The 21049-nt window shown below is 39.3% G+C and overlaps 1 protein-coding gene across 9 annotated transcripts in view; it reads right to left on the reverse strand.

Annotated features, from left to right (window-relative positions):
* Positions 1 to 21049, reverse strand: part of CCDC88C (coiled-coil and HOOK domain protein 88C) — a 78883-nt gene that overhangs the window by 11860 nt on the left and 45974 nt on the right. For 6 of the 9 annotated variants that reach the window (XM_085549372.1, XM_015865274.3, XM_015865271.3 and 3 more), the window contains 14 exons: positions 20594 to 20740; positions 19850 to 19994; positions 18384 to 18565; positions 14992 to 15129; positions 12556 to 13626; positions 10603 to 10730; positions 9580 to 9721; positions 7956 to 8144; positions 7436 to 7597; positions 6711 to 6988; positions 3554 to 3697; positions 1899 to 2085; positions 1522 to 1667; positions 700 to 789 (listed from right to left, as the gene is read on the reverse strand). In XM_085549372.1, coding sequence (XP_085405498.1) covers positions 700 to 789; positions 1522 to 1667; positions 1899 to 2085; positions 3554 to 3697; positions 6711 to 6988; positions 7436 to 7597; positions 7956 to 8144; positions 9580 to 9721; positions 10603 to 10730; positions 12556 to 13626; positions 14992 to 15129; positions 18384 to 18565; positions 19850 to 19994; positions 20594 to 20740 — 3149 coding nt within the window. The remainder of the gene's footprint in view (positions 1 to 699; positions 790 to 1521; positions 1668 to 1898; positions 2086 to 3553; positions 3698 to 6710; positions 6989 to 7435; positions 7598 to 7955; positions 8145 to 9579; positions 9722 to 10602; positions 10731 to 12555; positions 13627 to 14991; positions 15130 to 18383; positions 18566 to 19849; positions 19995 to 20593; positions 20741 to 21049) is intronic. The other 3 variants (XM_085549377.1, XM_015865273.3, XM_085549373.1) reach the window with 2 other exon arrangements.

Genomic DNA, 21049 nt, shown 5'->3' on the forward strand with positions numbered 1-21049 from the left:
AGAGCTGTTGTGGCAGCAAATTACATATTTTGAGGCTAAAGCAAGAACTTGACCACCAGCTCAGCACTGTTATAGCACTAGGACTGAATGATCAGTCAATACTAAAGCTTCTTAGTCTCTCCTGTAGTCTTTCCTCCCATTCTACAAAACCACAAGAAGGATATCTTCAGTACATCTGTGTACAGTATTTCACTTAAGTTTCATACACCACAGGTCTTGGAAAAACACATGCGTATTTCTGTTGGAATCATTTTCTGTATTAAGGGCACAGAAATTTGTACCTTCTAATACACTCTTGCTGCTTTTAGTTATGGGCTTAATTCATCATGGAGGTCCTTAATATAACTACTGTGCTGCCATGCAGATGTAAAACAAAACCATCTCAGAAGAAATTCTACCTTCTCAAAAGCAAAATGATGAACATCTGCTTCTCAAGGCCTGTGGTATTCAACAGGGCAGAGTCTCTTTTCCAGTTAATACTGTTTCAGATTCCAGTACTAAGAGACAGAACCCCAATGTGAGGCACTGTAATCTGGGAATGGTTTGCAGAGTGAATGCAAAGAGAGAAGTGGAAATTATATCTCATCCTCAATTCAGATTAAATTCCGATGAATTCCAGTTATTCTTGTTATGAAGAAGCCTTTCTCATCCTAGCAAATCTGTACATCAATGGCAAAACTGAACAAAAACAGGACTTACTTTTTTGGAGTAGGATCATAAAACTTGTACTGATCCATTATTTTCTCTTCAAGTTTTTCCTTATGTCTCTTTAAGGCGTTTAGTTTATCACTGTGATAGGAAAAAGCATATTCTGAATTATCTGTATGAAATCAAGCATAAAAGGCCAAAGAGAGCAAAGAAACTGAAATATCCTCATGTCACATAAGCTCCAGAGCTCATTTGCTATATAGAAAGGTACATAAGTCTGTGTAGATTGCTAGTGAGTGAGCGACGTTTGTGCAATAAGCACAAAAGGTGGAAGAGTAACAGTAGATTTATGTTAGATTCCTCAGTAAACAACTGAAGAAGCTTTTTTGGCCAGTGGATGTTAGGATTAATTTAATTTCTTTTAAATTTGTTTGCTGATTGTTCATTCTTATTAACATTCCACTGACAAATCACTCACAGACATAGCTTTACTTAGGAAACCGAAACACAAAGCTAATAAGAATAGACTCTTGCTGCAACTCAGCCCTTCTTCAGGTTCTTCAAATTTCTTTGAGAAGTACCAATGGGTTTAGCATCCCAACTTCTACAGCTAAGTTTTCCACGTGCATTCATTTGAACTATTTGAAAAGAGCTGTACTTGTACAGATACCTCCTGAGTACCCTTTTGTGTAAGGCAATACAAAGCAATTTTGTAGCATATTCCCATTATAGAAAATCTTCTGAATATTCCCTTCAATAAGTAGGCATAAAGTAGATCTATCAGACTTTTGCTCTCCCTTTTTCTACTGATAGATGATTAGTATTCTATGGTTGTCTAAAACACTTTCTCAGGGTTCACAACTTGTTTCTTACATGTATTGTTTCTGTTCTTCATGATACTGATCCTTGTTCTCCATGTTCTGCTCCAGTAACATCTGATTCTGCTGGTTCAGCATCTGAATCTGACTTAGAAGATGATGATTCTCTTCTTCCAGATTTCCCTTGAGACGTGACAGCAGCTGTTAAACAAGACAGACAGGTGAATTTCTTCCTTACACTTGGCTTCTCTGTAGCAACAACACAACCAAGCAAACACAACAGCAGAGCAACCTAGGATACAAACTGATCAACTCTAGAGTATATAACAGCATGCCCATATAACAACATAGCTTGACTTTCCATACATTTATCAGAAATTTCAAACAACAGATGCAGAAATCCAGCAAGCGTACCTACCTATTGCTACTCACCTCACAGTGGTTATCCAGCTTGGTTAGAGAGATATCCATGGACTGGTGCTGTTCTTTCAGCTCATCATAGCGAGCCTGCCAACGATTCAGCTCTAGCTGAGAGTTGTTCAAGGAAGTTTTCAGTTCTTTAGTGTGTGAATGCAGCCCTTCATATTCTGCCTTTAGTTGGCTGTGCAAGAAATTCACCCTAAACATGAAAAAAACCAACAGGCTTGTGAAGAATGCTTCGTACAAAATGCCTCACATTCAAAGACCACATTTGAAGTGTGCAGCTGTCATCAAATCAAACATTAAGTTCTAATGACCCCTAAAAATACTGTTATTCTTGTCACATAAAAACAACTTTAATTAAGTTGTAGTAGCATTATAAAATATTTTTAATCAGCTACATCTTCCTCTCTTTCAGCACTGTAAATACCATTTTGCAATGTACTCCCTCATTCCTAGAAAAACTGGATTGAAACCAGAAGGCTCAAGGAAACGACGTCTGCAGGACTCAGCAGTGTACTAGGGTAAATTAAACTCGGACAACATACAAAACTTTTGTGACTGAACTGAAGGTTTAATGCTTAAACATGATTCAATCTGATGCTGTTTGAACTTGAAACCTTGGAGTAACAAGCTTTTTCTCAACAGGCCTTTGAGCGGTGTCACTGAATTGATTCTAACACTCAGAATTGAACAGGAATTGTAGAATTACAGAATATCTCAAGTTGGAAGGGACCCATAGGGATCATCAAGTCCCAGCTCCAAAAATGACCACCCAAAAACTGGACCACAATACTGAGGATGTTGTCCAGCCACTTCTTGAACTCTGGCAGCTGGAGGCTGCCCAGGGGAGCCTGTTTTAAAGCTCAATCGCAGTCTCAATGAAGAAAATGGATAAGCCAATGCCTGTCTCTAGCGCCATCATGATCATTCTTCAGGGCTATAATCAGATCCCCGTTCTCAAAAGCATAGATTCTGAACACTCCAAATAAAAGTGTATCACTTAACATCAGAAGGTCTAGGACAAACAGTTGTTCATTCTACTGTTACATTATGTTAGTTTTGGATGCTACCTCAACCAGTGAGTTTGGTACAAGTTCACAATCATGCAGCGATCATGTGAATCACTAAGTCCATTATTAATAACAAGGATTAAGTTTTTCTAGACTACCAACAAATGGCAGCTTTCTTTTGGCTGCAGAAAAGAATTAGCTACATTAACTCCCAGAACTAAAGAAAACTGTATAAAAGACATAATGTAGTTTTTTCTACAGGGGAAATAAAAAAGAGTAGAGACCATTTCAAATAACTCTACAGAGAGCTGTGGGTATTTGCAGTTCTGCTTAAAAACAGGTGCTGGAAGCAACTCAGTACAGAGGGATTTGCGAACAGGACCACAAGTGGAAGCATATTTTGAACAAGCAAAAGTCCCAGAATCAGATCATATATGAAGCACCTTTTTTTTTTCACAGTATCCACGAAGCTGATAACCTAAAACAAGTTAAACAAAATGAACAAATTATAAGACCAAACTGAGAAAAAAAATAACAGATGTGTTAACAAGAGTATTTTGGAGTTACAATTAATACAAAGCAGCAGCCAAAACGTGTATTTTGCATTGCTGACTTTTCAATGACAGTTACAGGAGTTTAGTGAGGGAGCCATACCTGTCCAGTTCCTCTCTCAGCTTCTGATTTTCCCCAGCAGTTATTGCATTTGATCTCCTTTCTTCTTGCAGGACCTCCCTCTCAGTTTTCAGAGCTAGTTCCAGCTCTTCCAGTTCTGCCTTCTGTTTCATTAAACTGTTGTATCTATGAAAGGCAAATAGCAGCTCTCTTATGCATTTTTCTTCATCTATTTTAGGATTAGTTAATAGGCAGCACAGCAGAAATTAGTATTACCTGTCTGTTCAGTTTTGTACAAATGTGTGTGCTCGAAAATTTACCAAGGCTGAATAATTCCACAGTATGCATGGAAACAGCTTTGTCCATAAGTCTGCAAAATATCCATCTCTGGATCATGGAATAACTGAGCACGGCACAGCATGGATTAGGTGGGCTCAGCTTCCCTGGAGCTGCTAAGCTGCCTGCATTCAGGAAACACTGTGCAGAATTTGAGGTGGATTGAGACCACTTTGTACACCTGGAAGCTGTGAGTAAATTTTTTTCCTCTTGTGGCCACACATACACAAGCAGAAACCACTGGAGACACTGGTACAGTGGATGCCAAATTCACCAGCACATTTTACTGTGTTAACGAATACAGGATATTGCCCCAAAGTATCCCTGGCAGATACACCTGCATCAGGCACAGAGAATCACCACTTCTGCATTTTAAAAACAGCAACTGAGTGACAAAGCATTGATAAAGCAGTTCCTGAACAGGAGTGAACAAGCATCACCTGCATATGTCTCCTCTGCCACTGCTGACTCTCATCTCAGCAGAGCACAGTCACTCTGCAGCCACTAAATCTTCAAAACAAAAACAAAAGCAGCAGACAGCACCAAACACACCGATTCCTGCCAGCTTGTTTTTCTTTCAGGCTACTATTTTCTTCCTCCCAGAGTCAAATTACAGCCTGTCCCAAATTCCAGCCCCATTGAAGGGCCGCACAGAAAAGTACCTGTCTCTCACACAAAAGCTGCTTTAGACTATTCATTCCCAGTGGCAGCATTGGAGTTTAATTATCTTTATTTTTACTCTTCATTCATTCAGCCTCAGGACATTTCAAATTCAATGTCTGTACAACAAATGGAAGAACCTGAATGCAAAGGAAGTTTTCACACTGAGCTCCAAGACGGATTTAAGAAAGATCGTGTTCCAATCTAGAGCCTGAGAAGACAAACTCCACTCTCTGTCTCTTAGCAGAGATTACCCTATCCACCTCTGTACAGCCAGAACATATTAATACAAATCCCTGCAATATGTAACTTTGCACAGCAGGGATTCTGCATTTCCAGCAAGATGATTTTTTCCAGCATCTCTGTCAGTTTGTCAGTTTACAGTCCTCTCCAGAGTAAGCCACATAGAAAAGCTCAAGTGTCTGCCAATCAATTGTCAATACTAAGTTATTAAGTCCCTTTAGTAATGAGCAATATGTAAATTATCTTAAAAATGCAGGCAGAAGAGGTCCAGCCTTTCTGTGCTCACTGCAGAAGAAATTGGTACTACTGGTAAATGGTCCTAACATACTAACCTGACATACTAAAGATACTTTTCCTTCTAAATCAAACCTACATCTCCATGGTTTACTGGGCTACATCAGGCATTTTGCTGCAGCTGAGGAAGCTTTCAAGAAGTTTGCTCAGGTTCAGAAAATATTCTGACTGTGTCAAGTATGACCTACATATGTAACCTCAGTGACCTTGGCTGTACACGAAGGTAGGAGTCCCAAAGCAAACTGAAGCTGCTTGTTTCTTCTGACTGACAGTCAAATGGAGATGCAGGCTGTCCTTCGGACAACTCACCCTGACAAGCCTCTTTGCAAGCTGACCTGCTGAAAAGGACACTACACTCTTAAAACTGCCAAAACAAACCTGCTTTGAGTATACAGGAGGTCACCATCTGTCTCTCACTGACAGTCATATCTCAGTAATGGAGTCCAAGTGGTTTACATTTACAATGGTGATTTGATCACTTATTTCTAGAGATAGCCTATTTTTAGAAGGCTGCTCTTTTCCTTAGGTCAGGACTGTTTAATATTTGGTACTCATCAATAAACGCTGTCTAACAAACCGCCCCTACACACTGTATTGTGATAATAGCCTGTATCAAAGAGAATCATTAATCAGTCTGAGAGATTTGGTAAGCAGGAACAGTGTCTGTGTAATCATTTACAGCTCATTTAGTTGACATCCAAGCAGCTGTCCTGTCACACAACCCTGGTGGACACTTTAATCACAGTAGGTTTACTACGGTTCTACAATACTTCTTTATCAAAATCTATTGCACATTATATTGTCCAGATCTGCTATATTCAGGAAGAAGTTTAGCACCAGGTTTAAATCCATTCTGAAGGATCAACACTGACTTACTATGAACTCAACTTGTGCTCCTGCACAGAAACTGAGTGTGAATACAGTTATTTTGAGGGCAAAAATATATAAAATATATTCAATATTTTGAGGTAGAGAGGCATTTTTGTAGTACTACAGTATTTATATTGTTCAACCCACAGACAACTGTCAGAAAACTGACTGTAACTAGTGACTAAATAATGAAGAGAACATTCTGATTTCACAGTTCAGCTGAAGGGCCTGAAGCTGAAACCTTAGACTGTAGAGATAGATGAAAATAAATAATACATCACTATCTCAGAGCTACCTCAACACAGGTTCCTTCGGAGAGCCTCCCCTGTCACGAGGTTGAATGTACACATAGTCTTCAATTATTTATTCTGTTCGCCAAGATACATGTAATCAGGTAATTACCCAGCTGACTTATAGATATATCACTGTATGACTACAAAAGATACTACCTGCTAGAACTAGAAAAATCTTTTAAGGCAGAACGTTGTTATAGCAAAGATCCTTAGCTGAAGGAAAGTAATTTAAGCTACTTCTAATCAAGCATCCCCAAGACCCAAACTCAGGTATGCTAGATATCATCAGTCACCCATGGCCTGCCACCATCAGAGGCCTGAAATCTACAGCTTTGCATGTATCCTCATCTTATCTCCTAATAACAGCAAGAATAGGAAAGCTCATTTTCAAAGGAAAAAGTTACTCTAATGGAACAGTAATTTCTCTTTATAATTGGAAGCCAACAATTAAGACTAAGACTGTAGCATGGGTGTATCCTACCTCTCCTGCACAGTGAACATACCTCTCTCCAAGACCTTTGTGTTCTAGGTCCAGGTTTTTGTGCAAGGTTTTCAGGCAGCTGTGCTGGTTTATTAGCAATTCATATTCTGTGGACTGATGTTCATGTAATGAAGCAAGGTGTTCGTGGTCTTGAAGCAGTGATTCATATTCGGCTTTAAGTTGCTCCTTCTGCTTCAGCAGGTTTTCATTTTCGTTCTCCTTGGCTGTTTGCTGATTCTGGAGTAAAGCATTCTGGGCCATCAACGAAGCACTCTGGGAGCTGAGGGTTGAATTTTCTACCTAAAGTTTCTCAAACAAAAAGCAAGCGTTACTTACACCTACTGGAACATGCAATAGAATCTGCTTTCCACCAACAACTTCAACACATTATCTGAAGTCTAAAAATTACCATCAGAACCCATAGCTACAATGCCACCTGGAGATAAATTGTGCCCACTTCCCGTTCCTTCCAAGGTCTTCTTCACAGATATAGCATTAACAGGAAAACAGCATATATGCTTTTATTTTAGTACAACTTCTGAAATAACATTGGTATTTTGGTATTTTGCTGCATTGTTACTTTATTCTAGAAATTTCTAAGTAACAACATTTATAATAAAAATAAATCCAGATAGTAGCTATAGAGTTAATTTCCCTTCTAGCTTGGAGAAATTCAGGTCTCAATCTAAGCTCCACCTTCTGGAACTCATCTTTACATCTTGCATAGAAGTTCAAAGCTATTCTGACCTGCAGTTTGGCTGTCTGCGTCTGCAGGGCAGTATTGTGTTCCTGAAGGAACATGTTTTGCTTCTGTAGTGTCAAGATCTGATTGTTGAAGGAGACATTCTGTGTTTCCAAATGCTTCAGCTGTTCTTTAAGTAGCTGCTTCTCAGTATGCAGGGCTGCATTCTGAAAGAGAGATAGGATTGAAGGGGTGATAGGAAGAAACAAAACAGCTGGCCTGATCGCCTGAAAAGGATGAGAACTAATCAGCAAAGATCATTCTGCAATCAGATACCACTTTCCATAAATAAATGAAAGTATAACAGATGTCGATACCTGGGATTCATCCCTACAGAGACGTTATTCAGGACGTAAAAGTCCTATGTCTTGGGCTTTGAGAAATCCTGTGAGATACCAGAAAAATGTGGTAGAATCAGGTGCTCCAGAAAACCCACCAGATTCCTCTAAGTTCAAAACCCAGGTGCCAATAACCTACTCATTGTCACAAGGAAGTCTGAGGGGTAACAGGAAATAGAAAGCTTACATTCCTTTCCAATTCTATTGCCCTGTCTTTCAATTTCAGCAGCTCCATGGTAGCCTCTCGGTGTCCCGTGTCCAATTTCTCATTGATTTGGTGGTTGGGAATGAGCTTCTCTGTAGAATATTTCAGTGAATTCTGAGCTTGCTGCCCATCCTGATGCATCTGCTTAAGTGCATCGAAGTCCTTCTTTATCTTCAAAACAAATAATGAAATACCTTTACCACTGATTCAGTTGTGAGATTTCATATTAACAAATATATGGTATGCATTTCTTCTCTTTAACTTCAAAGGACTGAAGGACCATTTATCCTCACTTCACAGTCAGGGAAACTAAGAAACAGGTGGAGGAATCCATGTCTGTTTGCTAGCTGTAAGGTGCTTTCTGACTAAAACTCACTGTCACCTAACAGGCAGCCTGTTCTTGGGTGGGAAGTTCAAAATGCATTGTTCTTCAGACTACACTTTCATTAAACAAGACAGAAAAATAATACTATGGCAATAAAAAAAAACAACCTTGGGAAACAGATCTCCAAGCAGTCCTTACCTTAAATTTCTGCCACGGAACTCAGCCTAGTAATTTTCCTAAAATGTGATAACACCAAGTAAGGAAGGAATGTTGATATACCAGAGGGGAGAAAGGCACTACAGAAGGACCTGGATAGACTAGATCGATGGGCCAAGGCAAACTGCGTGAGTTTCAATAGGGTCAAGTGTCAGATCCTGCATTTTGGTCACAACCACCACAGGCAACCCTACAGGCTTGGGCAGGAGTGGCTGGAAAGCTGTCTGACAGAAAGGGACGTTGGTGTACTGATGATCAGTCAGCTGAATATGAGCCAGCAATGTGTCCAGGTGGCCAAGTAGGACAATAACATCCTGGCTTGAATCAGGAATAGTGTGGTGAGCAGGACCAGAGAAGTAATCCTGTCCCTGTACTCAGGGCTGGTGAGGCCCCACCTCAAGTACTGTGTTCAGTTATGGGCACCTCTATACATAAAGAACATTGAAGTGCTGGAGCAGGTTCAAAGAAGGGCAACAGGGTTTGTGAGGGGCTTGGAGAATATGTCATACAAGAAGAGACTGAAGGAACTGGGGCTGTTTAGTTTGGGGAAAAGGAGGCTGAGGGGAGACCTTATTGCTCTCTTACAATATCTGAAAGGTGATTGCAGTGAGAGCGGAGTTGATCTCTTCTCACTGGTGACAGGACAAGGGGAAATGGCCTCAAGTTGTGCCACAGGAGTTTTAGGCTGGTTATCAGGAAACACTTCTTTATAGAAAGGGCTGTTTAGCACTGGAGCAGACTCACCAGGGAGGAGGTTGAGTTACCATCCCTGAAAGTGTTTAAAAACTGTTTGGATGTGGTGTTCAGGGACATGATTAAGTGGAGGGTTGTTAGAGTAGTATGGTCAGGTTGCGGTTGGATTTGACTATCTTGAAAGTCTTTTCCAACCTTAGCAATTCTATGATTCTACAATTCTATGAAATTGGTGTCATTATGTATACTGATACAAGCAAAAGCAGTTATATCAGAAAAGTTTTTGCAAGATGTGTGAATGTTGTAGGAGAGAAAAATACATACAACTTGTTCTTGCTCACTTTTAAAATGAACATGCAGAACCACTCTTACCATATTTAGATCATTTTGTAACTGCTGGTTCAAGTTCAGAGTATCTTTCACTTGAGCTTCCAGTACTGCAATCTTTTCCTCTTTCACAGCTAGTGTTGTTTTCAGTGCTGATTCAGTTTTGCTTTCCAGAATCCTGTATTTTCTGAAAGACAAGAGAATAACTTCCTACTGGCTGTCAATAAGAAATGAGAAACCATCTATATAGAAGACTTTGTCTCATCGTAAGCTACACTGTACATTTCTATACTATATGTTCACTTGTTCCCCTACTGCTGCAGATCCCTCTGATATATTATAGCTGGGGAACTGACTTTAAGAAAATTCAGTCAATTTTAACAAGGACCACGCAAGCATAGCATAGTTCTAAGGAAATATCTAACAGCTACATAATTTAAAGTATTATTTTTTTTTGCCATAATTACATAATTTGCCATAATTACTCTATAAATTTCTTCTCATGTCTCTTTACAATTTAATTCAGAGAAAAATCTGCAATAAGCCCTAAAGTCTCCTGGAAGGTGAGTTTGCTTCTCTAACTAAGTCTTACCAAGAGGCCGGTATGCATTTCCTGTTGGGGTTTCTTTGTTCACAGCTACAGAACTTGCAATCTGGAGTTTCTTAGGAATAATGTGTGCTTATATTAAGAGCTGGTTGGATCACCTACTACTCAGTCATGGCACACACCATCTAATGGACACTTAAGCACTATTGTTACTTATAAAGAATACTAGGAGGAACATACACAGAGGATCACCAGAATATCTATCTAGCTGCTTGACAAAGGGGTTGGCTGGCATGGACAGCCATAATGGCACTTCCTCCATCCTCCCAAGAAGAGATTTTGCAAAACTTGCAGCATATTGCCAAGCATAATATAGAAAAACATGCTTTATGTGAGAAATATGGGTATGGATAACTGAAGAGAGACAAATGAGAACCAAAATGGAAGAGAGGACTTGGGAATTCAGCTGAGGAAAGGCCTTCGTAGTCAAAAGAATGATTAGAAGAACTCAGTTTCCTCACGTGTCATCATTGCCATTGTCATCCTGTAGCAGCAGCTCTTTGCTCAATCCTATCTTCTCCAGTTCCAGGCTCAATTTGTCGAGCTCACTAGACAACTGTTGACTTTTCAGCTTCTCCAGAACCAAATCCTGCAACAGTACTAAATAATTAGCTGCCGTGCAAAGGGTGGTGATCGCTATCCAGCACAATACAGTTTTTTTCAAGAACACCAGAAAAAAGTTGTTAGATAAAATCCTAGTCCCAAGCAGGTCAGCTAAAATTCTTCATCAGTGTCAGCCAAGTGCCGAATTAAACTGATAGCTTTTATTTATAGCTTACTCAGAATAAATCTGAAGAACTCTTCTTTTGACCTTGGTCTTGCTCACTGTACTGATTTACTACTGCCAGTGTTGGAATCCTGCCCGCCTGTTGAAAGAGGGGATGTGTGCAGGCCAGGAGACTCCTGCCTGCTGCCAGCAGAAGGGACTTGTGATGTGTGCAGCTCAGGGCACTCGGCACCACCAGAGGGAGTTCTCACCTCTCTGAGTCCAAACAGAAGTGAGGACAGTACCAGCCACACGTTTAATAAGGGCAAATCATTGCTGGTGCACTGCGAAGTTAAAATGTTCCTGACACTCAACATTTTCTGAAGTGCAAACCATACCACTGAAGACTGGAAAAAGCACAAAATTACTGAAGCAAATCAAGAAAGAAAAAAAAAAATGGAATCCCAAACAGAAGTAAGAATAAAACCGCAGTAACATATACATTGTTAAACACACGCAGGAATTCAGCAGTTCTGTGATGTGATAGATTTAGTCACATGCTTCAACAACAAAAGGAAAAAAATGTTAAGATCAATGTTAATCTACGCTTTGTAAACAGATCCCTTCTTCAACATGCAGGAACTCTTCTGCAGAAGGTAAATGGGAGAAGGAAAATAAGATATGTTTGTGCACGAACTGCATAACTGGAAGTTCACAGCTGTTTGACAACTGAAAGATTATAAAGGATTCTCTTCAGAAATGCCATTATTCTGTTTATTTTTATGGAAAGCAGGAAAGAGGCAACTTGTTTCTGATAAATATCTTTCATCCAGAAAATTACACTACTGCTTCAATAAAACCAAATCCCCAAAAAAGTAATTGCTTACTGCATTAGCCTTGCTAAACTTATTCATTTCACCAAGCTACTGTAACACTGACAGTTTTACTTTAAATGCTCTTTCACAGGAAATCCTGTTTCTGGCAGGATGACAGCAGCTGGAGCAGGCAATGACAGAAAGCTGCAATAGCCTGATTCAGCTCACAGACCATTTATAAGGTTTCCAGGCTCTGGCACACAAATTGTTGGTTTGCCAACGTGGTAATGCAAATGGTTTATATTTCAAAGATGACTACAGGCAAAAGTGTGAACACTGCATGCTGCACTGGACACAGGTACAGGAAGAGATCACTGCTGCTTATTAACAGAGCTGCTTAGGACTCTTTTGTTCAGTATGGAATCTTTTGGGGGAAAAACAATCCAGGAAGACCTAAAGCAAAGTTCAGTTCAGCTGTTAGTGAAAGGGCCAGGTTGGTTACCTGGGATGGTTCATGTCCCAGAGAAGCCTGTTTTAGAATGGGAATGTTAACATGTTCTTAACAAATGCTCTCATTTCCACGCTTAAGAGCTCATCTACTGGAACTTTCATGCAAGCAAACAATTTGGTAATCAGCCTTAGAGAAAGTATGAGTGACGTGGGAGCTGTGTTAGAACTACTCTGCATTAAGAATACTTCATTTGGAGACACTCTAATTTGTGGCTACGAAGTTTCTGGAAGGCTGCACCTTCCAACAACATTATGCAGTGCTTCCTAGCAAGCCTGTGAAGGTCTCTTATATAGTCATAAGCAGTCATAGGACAGATGGCCTCCTTTGCTACTTCACAGAGTTGAAATATAAAACAGTGTTGTATTATTACTATTTTTCTTACCTCTCTCAGTGTAGCTAGTGTTCTTTTATCAATTGTAACTTGCTTTATGAGATCTTTGTTGTCCTTTTCAAATTCTTTCAGCTTATTAGATGAATCTCTGAATTGAGCTATTTCCTTTTCTAGTGTCTTGTTTTCTTTCTCAGCAACTGCCAACTTTACTGTACTATCATCCAAAATAGCATCTTTCAGCTCCACTTGCTGCCAAAGCCGTTTTGTTTCTTTCTCCAGCAGTTTTTTGTCCTTCTCAAGCTGAGATATTTCTTGTTCTAGGGCCTTGTTCTCTTTTTCTAATCTTTCGAGTCTTTTGGCAGAAATCTTCAGCTCTTCAAGGTTTCTCTGAAGGACTTGATTTTCACTCTCTGTCGCCTGTACGTCTTTTTCTAGCTCCTGGATCTTTTTGTTGCTGTTCTCCAGCATTTGCTGAAGTCTCTGGTTTTCAGAGTTGATACTCTGATAACTTAGCTCCAGCCTTTCTGATTTCTTACTCAGCACTTTCAACATTTCCACATTCTTCCTTAAGTCCTCTTTTTCCCTCTCCAAATCTTTATTTTCTGCTTCTATTTGTGCCATTTTTGTGCTGGTAAATCTCATGGTCTCCACAACTCTTCTAAGCTCCAGGTTTTCTTCATCCAACTGCTTGTTGTCCCTTTCCAGGTCCCCAAGCCGGATGGAAACGTTCTGCAATGTGTCCAGGGATTTTCTGAGTTTCTTATTTTCCATTTCCAGATCCCAATTTTCCTGCTGAAGAACTTCAACTTTTTTTGACACTGTTTTCATTGCTGTTGCTTTCTTTGTGAGCTGTTCATTCTCCTTCTCCAGCCGGTGGAGCTCTTTCTCCATTTCTTCCACTCTTTCTACTTTTTCTTTAACCTGGTCAAAATCCTTTTGCAACTGTTTCTTCTCAAATTCTAGCTTGTTGACTTTGGAACTAGTTTCCGTAACTGTTTCATGAAGGATCTTGTTCTCTTTCTCAATATCTTTCACTCTTGCCTCACTGCTCACTTGAGATCTTTGTCTCAGGGATAAGACCACTTGATTCAGGTGATCATTTTCTTGTTTAAGGTCCTTTATCTACATAAACAAAATGAAAATAAGTCATGTGAGTGCTACACATTCACCATAATTTAGTTCTAAAGTAGCTGGCTCCTTGTTAATAAAAATATCCATTTAAGACAAGAGAAATTTCTGAGCTAAACCAACAACCAAAACTAATTAAAAAGTTGCTACCTCTGGTACTTGGTACTCTGATGAACTGAAAAATGCTGCTGTATTCTTCCTACCAGGAAAGGTCTAAGCAGGCAGAGAAAGGAAACAGAAGGCCTTTGGGGAACACCCTTGGAGAGGATGATTTGTTATCAATCATATGTTACCTTTTTGTTTAGGTTTACATCCCTGTGAGTTGAAGACCCAAATTTTCCCTGATAAGACTTCAGAAACCCTGAAAGTATGGAAAATTTGCAGCAGTGATGTATCTCACTAAAGATACACTTTCGGTAAATGCTGTATATTTAGGTAACTGGTTGGAATCCAGCTGAAGAAATTGCAACTTAGACTGCAATTTGCAATCCTTATCTAAAAAATAAACAAAAACTAAACAGGACTTGGGCCTGAAAAATCAGAATCTGTCCTCTTCTGGTGACTGACAATGCTGTTGTTTTTACTTCTTGTTCTACCTGTGTGCCATTCATTCGTTGTTACTGCAAAGAATCCATATGCAACCTAATTGAAACTCATGATTTCAGTGGTAAAGCGCGATTTCCCAGGCAGAAGCCTGCATAAGATTCCTTCAGTATGAAAAGCACCACACGAACAAGGCAATTTGTTATTTAACCTTCATCTCACAAATCTTGGAATGAATTCCAATACAAAAATATACACCCTGCCTTTCAATGATGTACTTATGTGTTTTCTTCATTGGTCTACTTAATACAGATGACGTCTGGCATGAGTCTGTAACAGAATGGCTTCATGGCACTGCATTTAAGTGCTGAGAGGCATTCAAAATACAAATCCAGAAGATGTAAATGTTTTCTCAGCATACTTTTAAAATACTAAGAGATTTAATAGAATAAATAAAGTCAAGACATCCAGCTGGCAGAAAACCAGTCTTCTACAACAATATGTAGTTTTATCTGCCTATCCTAAAGCCAGTCAGAGTCCATTTAGTAAAGTTCAGGGCTTTTTTCCTTAAAGAAGGAAGACAGGCTGTTGTAAGAACAGAAGATGTCCTTATGGCAACAGGAGAAGCAGTAGTATCAAAATACACTGAGCTTTTTTGCTCAAAGAAAACTTTTACCTACATTTGAACAAGTTAAATGTATGTATAATAGCTCTCAAATTGCCCTGTATCCCTGAGAGAACCAAACACTCTAAATGACATCAATAAATTCCCACTACTGAGCACACGCTTTTAGATTACATTCGTGAAGTCTGCACCTGTCTGTCTTTGTCAGCTTTCAGAGTCTCCATGACAACCTGTAGCTGTTCTTTCTCTTTTATCAGCTCTTCACTCAGTGTCTCCAGATCCTGATGACTTTGCTTCTCTTTTTCAATTTGATTTTGCAGCTTCTCAATCTGTTTGGAGAGAATTCAGCAAAACACATCAGCCACAGCCTGATATGATGACAGCCCACACTTAAAAGTACTCAACCAACGAATGAGATGACGACTATGGCTGTAGGATATAATCCTTCCCTTCTTGAAGGGCAGTTTGAAGACAGAGTTGAATTTTCTCATAGTGCTTATTAGGATAAGGCACACAGTGGTGAAAAATGACTCCCCTGCCTCAGTGCTATTTTGCTCCTGTCAGTGGCTACAATTTCTGATGCTTACTTTTCAGAGGGACTTGTCTCCTCCTGCTCTTCCCCATCATTGATGGCCTTGCTTAACCGGCAAATACCAAGAAGGTTCTTAGAACAGTTCAGTGAGCAAAAGAATTTTATAAAGCAATGAACAAAGGAAAACTGGTTTCCAAGTTTACCTTCTCTCTCCCTATGGTATGTTGGTCCTCTGTTTTCCCAGCAGGTGACTCTTGTGAACAAGAGCCCAGTCTTACAGTGAATGATGTCCTCTTACTACCCCCTTTCGAAAGCTATACTAATAATGAACTGGGCACTGTAAAGCAGCAGCTGTTTTGAAGCCAGAGATTCAAAGAGCCAGGATCTCCAGTTCAGGAAATATTCCTTTTTATCCTTCTAAAGTACTGTGAAACCCTACAGCTTAACTTTCTGTGGTGGTATTATGAACTTTGCCAACAGTGAAAACGTCAATGAGAATGTTATTAACGATTATTCTTACAAGTGGGAAATAGCCAGAGGCTGGGCTCTGCCTGTATCAACATCTGCCTCATTACAGGAAGTGTTTAAACAAGCAGAGGCTGCCCAGATCCGAGATAAGAAGGGCTTAACATTTAAAAATGTGACTGTGTTTAGAATCATTGGTCTCGAAGGAGCTGTTCAGAAAAGACTGGAACATGAGCTCATGAAGACAAGCTATTGCTGAGTTACTTAGCACTTCCGAGAACACTGGAGACAAGTAAGAAATTACAACTTGTTTCATTCAAAGAAGTTCAGAATGCAGGGAGAACAGACACTTACTGGGTCTGCTGCTACTAGACCACCAGAGAGGAGTTTTCTAGAACCAGTTCCCCTCAAAGAAAAAGATGTACAAGACTTTTCTTTCATACCACCCCCTCTAGTGCTACCTAAATAATCCCATTCCGGCTACGTGACCTTTCCAAGCAGTAGATCAGTAGACAGCCAAGCATACTCTGGTCACAGTTCTTGCTAACTCTCTTGCCAGTGGATGATGATAGTGAAATGACTTTACCACAGGTATCACAATAAGGATTTTTGGTTTGCTTTTAAAATCACACAGAATTGAAAGAAAACTTATTTCTTGTTCTTCGTTTGCATCTTTAACTGCTCTTTAGAATTGCTCTCTCCTCTTCATACTACAGGAAACACTCAGTAATTATGAGCAGAGACTTCCTCTGTTGACAATCATATCCTCTAATCAAGGAGATGTGTAAGAGTAATACAAAAGTAGGTTTAAGGAAGAAAGGATTAAAAAAATATCAACTCAACCACCACACATCAGGATTATTTTATATCAGATCTCCATATGCTGGAAGACAACAGACTATAGAGTACAGCTATGTTTATTCTTCATAGATATTCCTGAACAGGAGATGTGCAGCTAGGCAGCAACTCCCATCACACTTTGTGTTTCTCTGATAGAGCTCAATTTATACCCTTCCACACACTTGAGCTGTTCTTGAAAGTAGTTTTTTTAACTGCCATTTTCTCTCATTCTTGTTGGTTTAATATCTACAGTGGTCCCCTTCACACCACACAAGCATTCCCCATGACTGGCTATTATCTTACTACCAAACCTGTAGGTGACCCCACCATGTCAACACATTCACCATCACTGAAAACATCAGACTAATGCTGGAATCACAGCTGCCAGCACCAATACAGTGCAGCGCCATAACTGGTGGTGCCCACAGGAATGTGCCTGTGGCAAAGCCAAAGATTGACCACAGTTGTTCAAATGACTCAAATTGCTGCACACCACAGGTATCTGCTGAGTGCTTTATATTTCTTGATCTCAAATTTTAAGCATTTAAATTACGAGCTAGAGTGAATTACTCATACACAAAGGGTCATAAAAGTGTGCATGGAAGCAGGAGTAAACTGAATTTTTTCCATTTTCTTTGCACACAGAAGAAAGCCAAGAAGCAGAACTAGTCTCTCAACTTGGCAGCAAAGGAATCTCTGCAGAAGGTTGAGCAATCCAGTGACGGATCCTGGTTCCCCCTGGCAGAAAAGCTGACATGCTGATAGGTACAATCCACTAATTTATGATCAGCATTGCATATAAAAATTCTTCCTCACCTTGCCCTTCAAAGCATTGTTACCCCATATGCAGGTCAGAGGACTCCACGTATTAGTGTTGCACACATAATTTATAGCAGCAGTGGGCGAGAAGTGGAGTATGTTCTCTTGGTGATACGTCAAAGGTGGGAACGTGGAAAAAAATGATAGGGAGTTTGTTTTCAATATTCAGACTGGCAAGCATTCTCTTTTTCCCATTTGGCTCAACTCATCAGAGTTCAGAATAGTCAGACAAAAATGGGTCTATTAGTTGGAGGTGAACAGACCACTACATTTCACACAAAGGCTGAGCTGGCATTTGAGCTAAATGTAATAACAGTTAATAATACAGTATAATATAGACAAACACATGTAAAAAACAATGGCATGTTTGCTACCTGGGATTAAAAGAAACCAGATATTTGCAGGGAGGAAAATGTTGGAGCATCTTCATCTAGGGGCCAAAATGACAAGTTAAAGAGCTGATCCAGGACTATGGACAGCAAAGAAAAATAGACTAAGCTAACTTAAATTCTGGTTTTTTTGTTGTTTTTTTTTTAATATTTTCATGTAAGTCAAATCTTTCAAATGAAAATGAAATTTCAAAAGGGTTGTGGCATCGTCACCTGGTACACCAAATATTACTGACAGCCAGAAGATGAGAAAAAGGGACAAAATCAACAGTACAATCTGATTGGCAAATGAGCACTGTAAGGTTGCTTTTATGAAACAGCTGCTTTTGCTTGCAATGATTTACCTAAGTAGATGGAAAAGTAGAAGGCAATATAATACACTACTGTCAGAACAAGATTAATTAGAGGAGGCCAGAAACATGCCCAGTCTTACGGAGAGTATCAGTGAATCCCTCATCATTCAGGAATGCTGTAAAGGCCTGCGCACACTACGCTCAAAAACTAAAGAGCTCTGTTTGTTCCTCTAAGCAAGGATTACCTTTTTGCTAAGCTGTTGATTTTCCTTTTCCAGTTCCACAAACTTTAGGCTGCTCTCTCTGGAGGTCAAGGAGGCATCTCTCAGCTCTTGGATTGTGTTCTGCAAGCTCTGATTATCCTTCTCTAGCTTCAGTATGCGACTTGAAGCACATTCATTCAGCTCAAACACAAAAGACTTCCTAGCTGTTGAAACATGAGAATTAGAAGAAGGCTCTAATCAACTGATCAGTATCTTCCTTTCTAGGTCTTTAAGATTCACTTTTACAAAGACAATCATAGCCAAGAAGTTCTAGAGTTCCACTGCTAGAAAAACTGAAGAACAAAACTAGCATTGTTTCTTCTACTACATCATTAAATAAACCAAATCAGCAAGAGGCCAAAAGCAGCTACTTGAAACAAGGCAAAAAATCAGATAGTTTTACATTTTCCTGAAAAAAAGTTCAACAAAATTCCTAAGTTTTGAGGCAACAGTACTTTTCCCTTCACTATTTCTGTGACTAACAGCCTTGATTACAAGTAAGGAGGAATTGACTGCCATTCATTTTTAATGCTAAGGTGAACCTGCTCTGCATGATTATTTATTGAAAACAACAATTAAATAGACATTAATCACAAAAAGATAACTCGGATTTATTTCAGAAAACAAAATCATTCTTTTAAGTAGCTTTACTGAAAACAGACTATTTCCTTGCTCAAATGTATGCCTTTTGTCTTCAGTTAAATTATTCCTGATACACAAACACAAATATACCAGTTTTATCAGAATCGGGTGAATAAATCAATACAATCTGCATACCGAACTCCACAAAATATTCTGTATTTCCAAATTTCTCTTTAACGGTGCTGTTTAGGCTGGTATTATAAACAGCACAGATGTTAGACACAGCAAACAATGATAAAACCTGACTAGCAAAGGGAGTGTTAGTTGTGTTTGTGGTGGTTATGGAAATCAAATCAACCATTCAAAAAAAAATAGTCAGCCAGTTATTCTACCCATACACATTTTTCAGTATCTAGTAAAAATAAATGACTTCAGCATACACTACTTCCTGGGATTTAAAGCTAGCTAACTGTCTGCACTAATTGTACTGAAGAATACTAAAGATCACATGCTCCTCCCCGCCATTCAGTTAGAAGTATCTCGTATTCAGTGTGACATTTCTGCTGTGTCATATGCAAAGCTTTCTTTTGTTAATTTCTCTTTATCATTTTAGAGTCACTCTTGCAGTGACAACCAACACAAAAAGAAAGCATTTTAATAATTTCATAAGAAAAAGAAGTTTGAAGGAAGACATTTTAGAAGTTCCCAGTAACTAAGTTCAAAGTCAGGTGGCTCAGGAAGGGAAATACTCCAAATGAAGTTCCTAAGCTTGAACTCTTTTGTTCCCTTTGCAGTCAAGTGACCTCTGTATTATTTCAGAGGCCACAAACGGAAATACAACACCAACAACCCCAATTGGTACTCACTATCAGCAAGATCTGTGCTTTTAGACAGTTGTTCCAGTTCCCAGCCGAGGTGTGCAGATTCGTTCATGCTCTGCTTCTGTGCAATCTCCAAGACCATATTCTCCTCCAGAAGCTCTTCAATTCTCTTTTTGTCTGTGTCTCGGTCCTGTGCAAGGTGTGTGAATGAGAAAAAAAATATATATGCAGATGATCTCAGATTGTTCTGTCAGCTGAACTACTAAATGGAGCAATACACACTGAGGGCAGAATAGCCTCACTGAATGGTGGGAGCCTCTTCATTAAAATACATGCACAGCTTTAACTGTTTGCTGTAGCCCTAGTTATAGATAAGTCCATTATATATTTGAAATGAAGGTGACTGGAAGGAGATGATGCTTAGTAATGACAGGGCCAGTAAAAGCTAAGACTGGTAAGGCTATCTGAATTTGAGGTGTCTCCTCAGCTGATGTGGCTCTGGGCAGCCTTGTCTGGTCTGTGATGACTGGGCTTGAAACTAGATGATCATTGTGGTCCTTTTCAACCCAGGCCATTCTATGATTCTATTATTCTATGATCATGCACTGACTCTATAGAGACCATTGCAGAAATAACCTTGAATATTAGTAATGAGCTTCTTTAACTCATGTCATATGGATTAGCAAGTAGGTATTTGCCTCGTAACTTGGGGGGTTTCAACCATCCAAAAAACAAACCCAGAGAATGCAGTAAGAAAAAAAAACGTGTAATGAGAAAGTGAGTGCATACCAGCTCCACATCATGAAGTTTGGATTTCAACTGCAAATTCTCCTTCTCTATCTCATGCAGCTTATCAACACGAGCTCTTGCCATTGTTAGCTGTTCTTCTAACATTGCCTTTGTTTCAATTAATATGATGTTATCTTCTCTTAACTCCTAGAGAGGGAAAAATAATGTTGACTTCTTTCAGTGAAGTGACTTTACAAAGACCAAGTCACTTTCATAAAGTGACATGGTAAAAAACAAGAAAACAGCTGTCGACCTGATATTTAACAGGAAACAATTCTATGTTTGATTATCTCATATTCACTAATGAATGTAAATACAACGAATTCCTTATTGTTTTTCCCTGAATTTTAGACATGTGATGGACTTTTTCATCATACAGAGCTAGATCAAAAAGACCAGACACAAAATAAACACGAACATTAACTGCACAAGTCATGCCATTGATCAGCTAAAGCT

The sequence above is a fragment of the Coturnix japonica genome, chromosome 5, assembly GCF_054131305.1.
Source record: "Coturnix japonica strain WE chromosome 5, WE-NBRP24, whole genome shotgun sequence".
Classification (NCBI taxonomy): domain Eukaryota; kingdom Metazoa; phylum Chordata; class Aves; order Galliformes; family Phasianidae; genus Coturnix; species Coturnix japonica.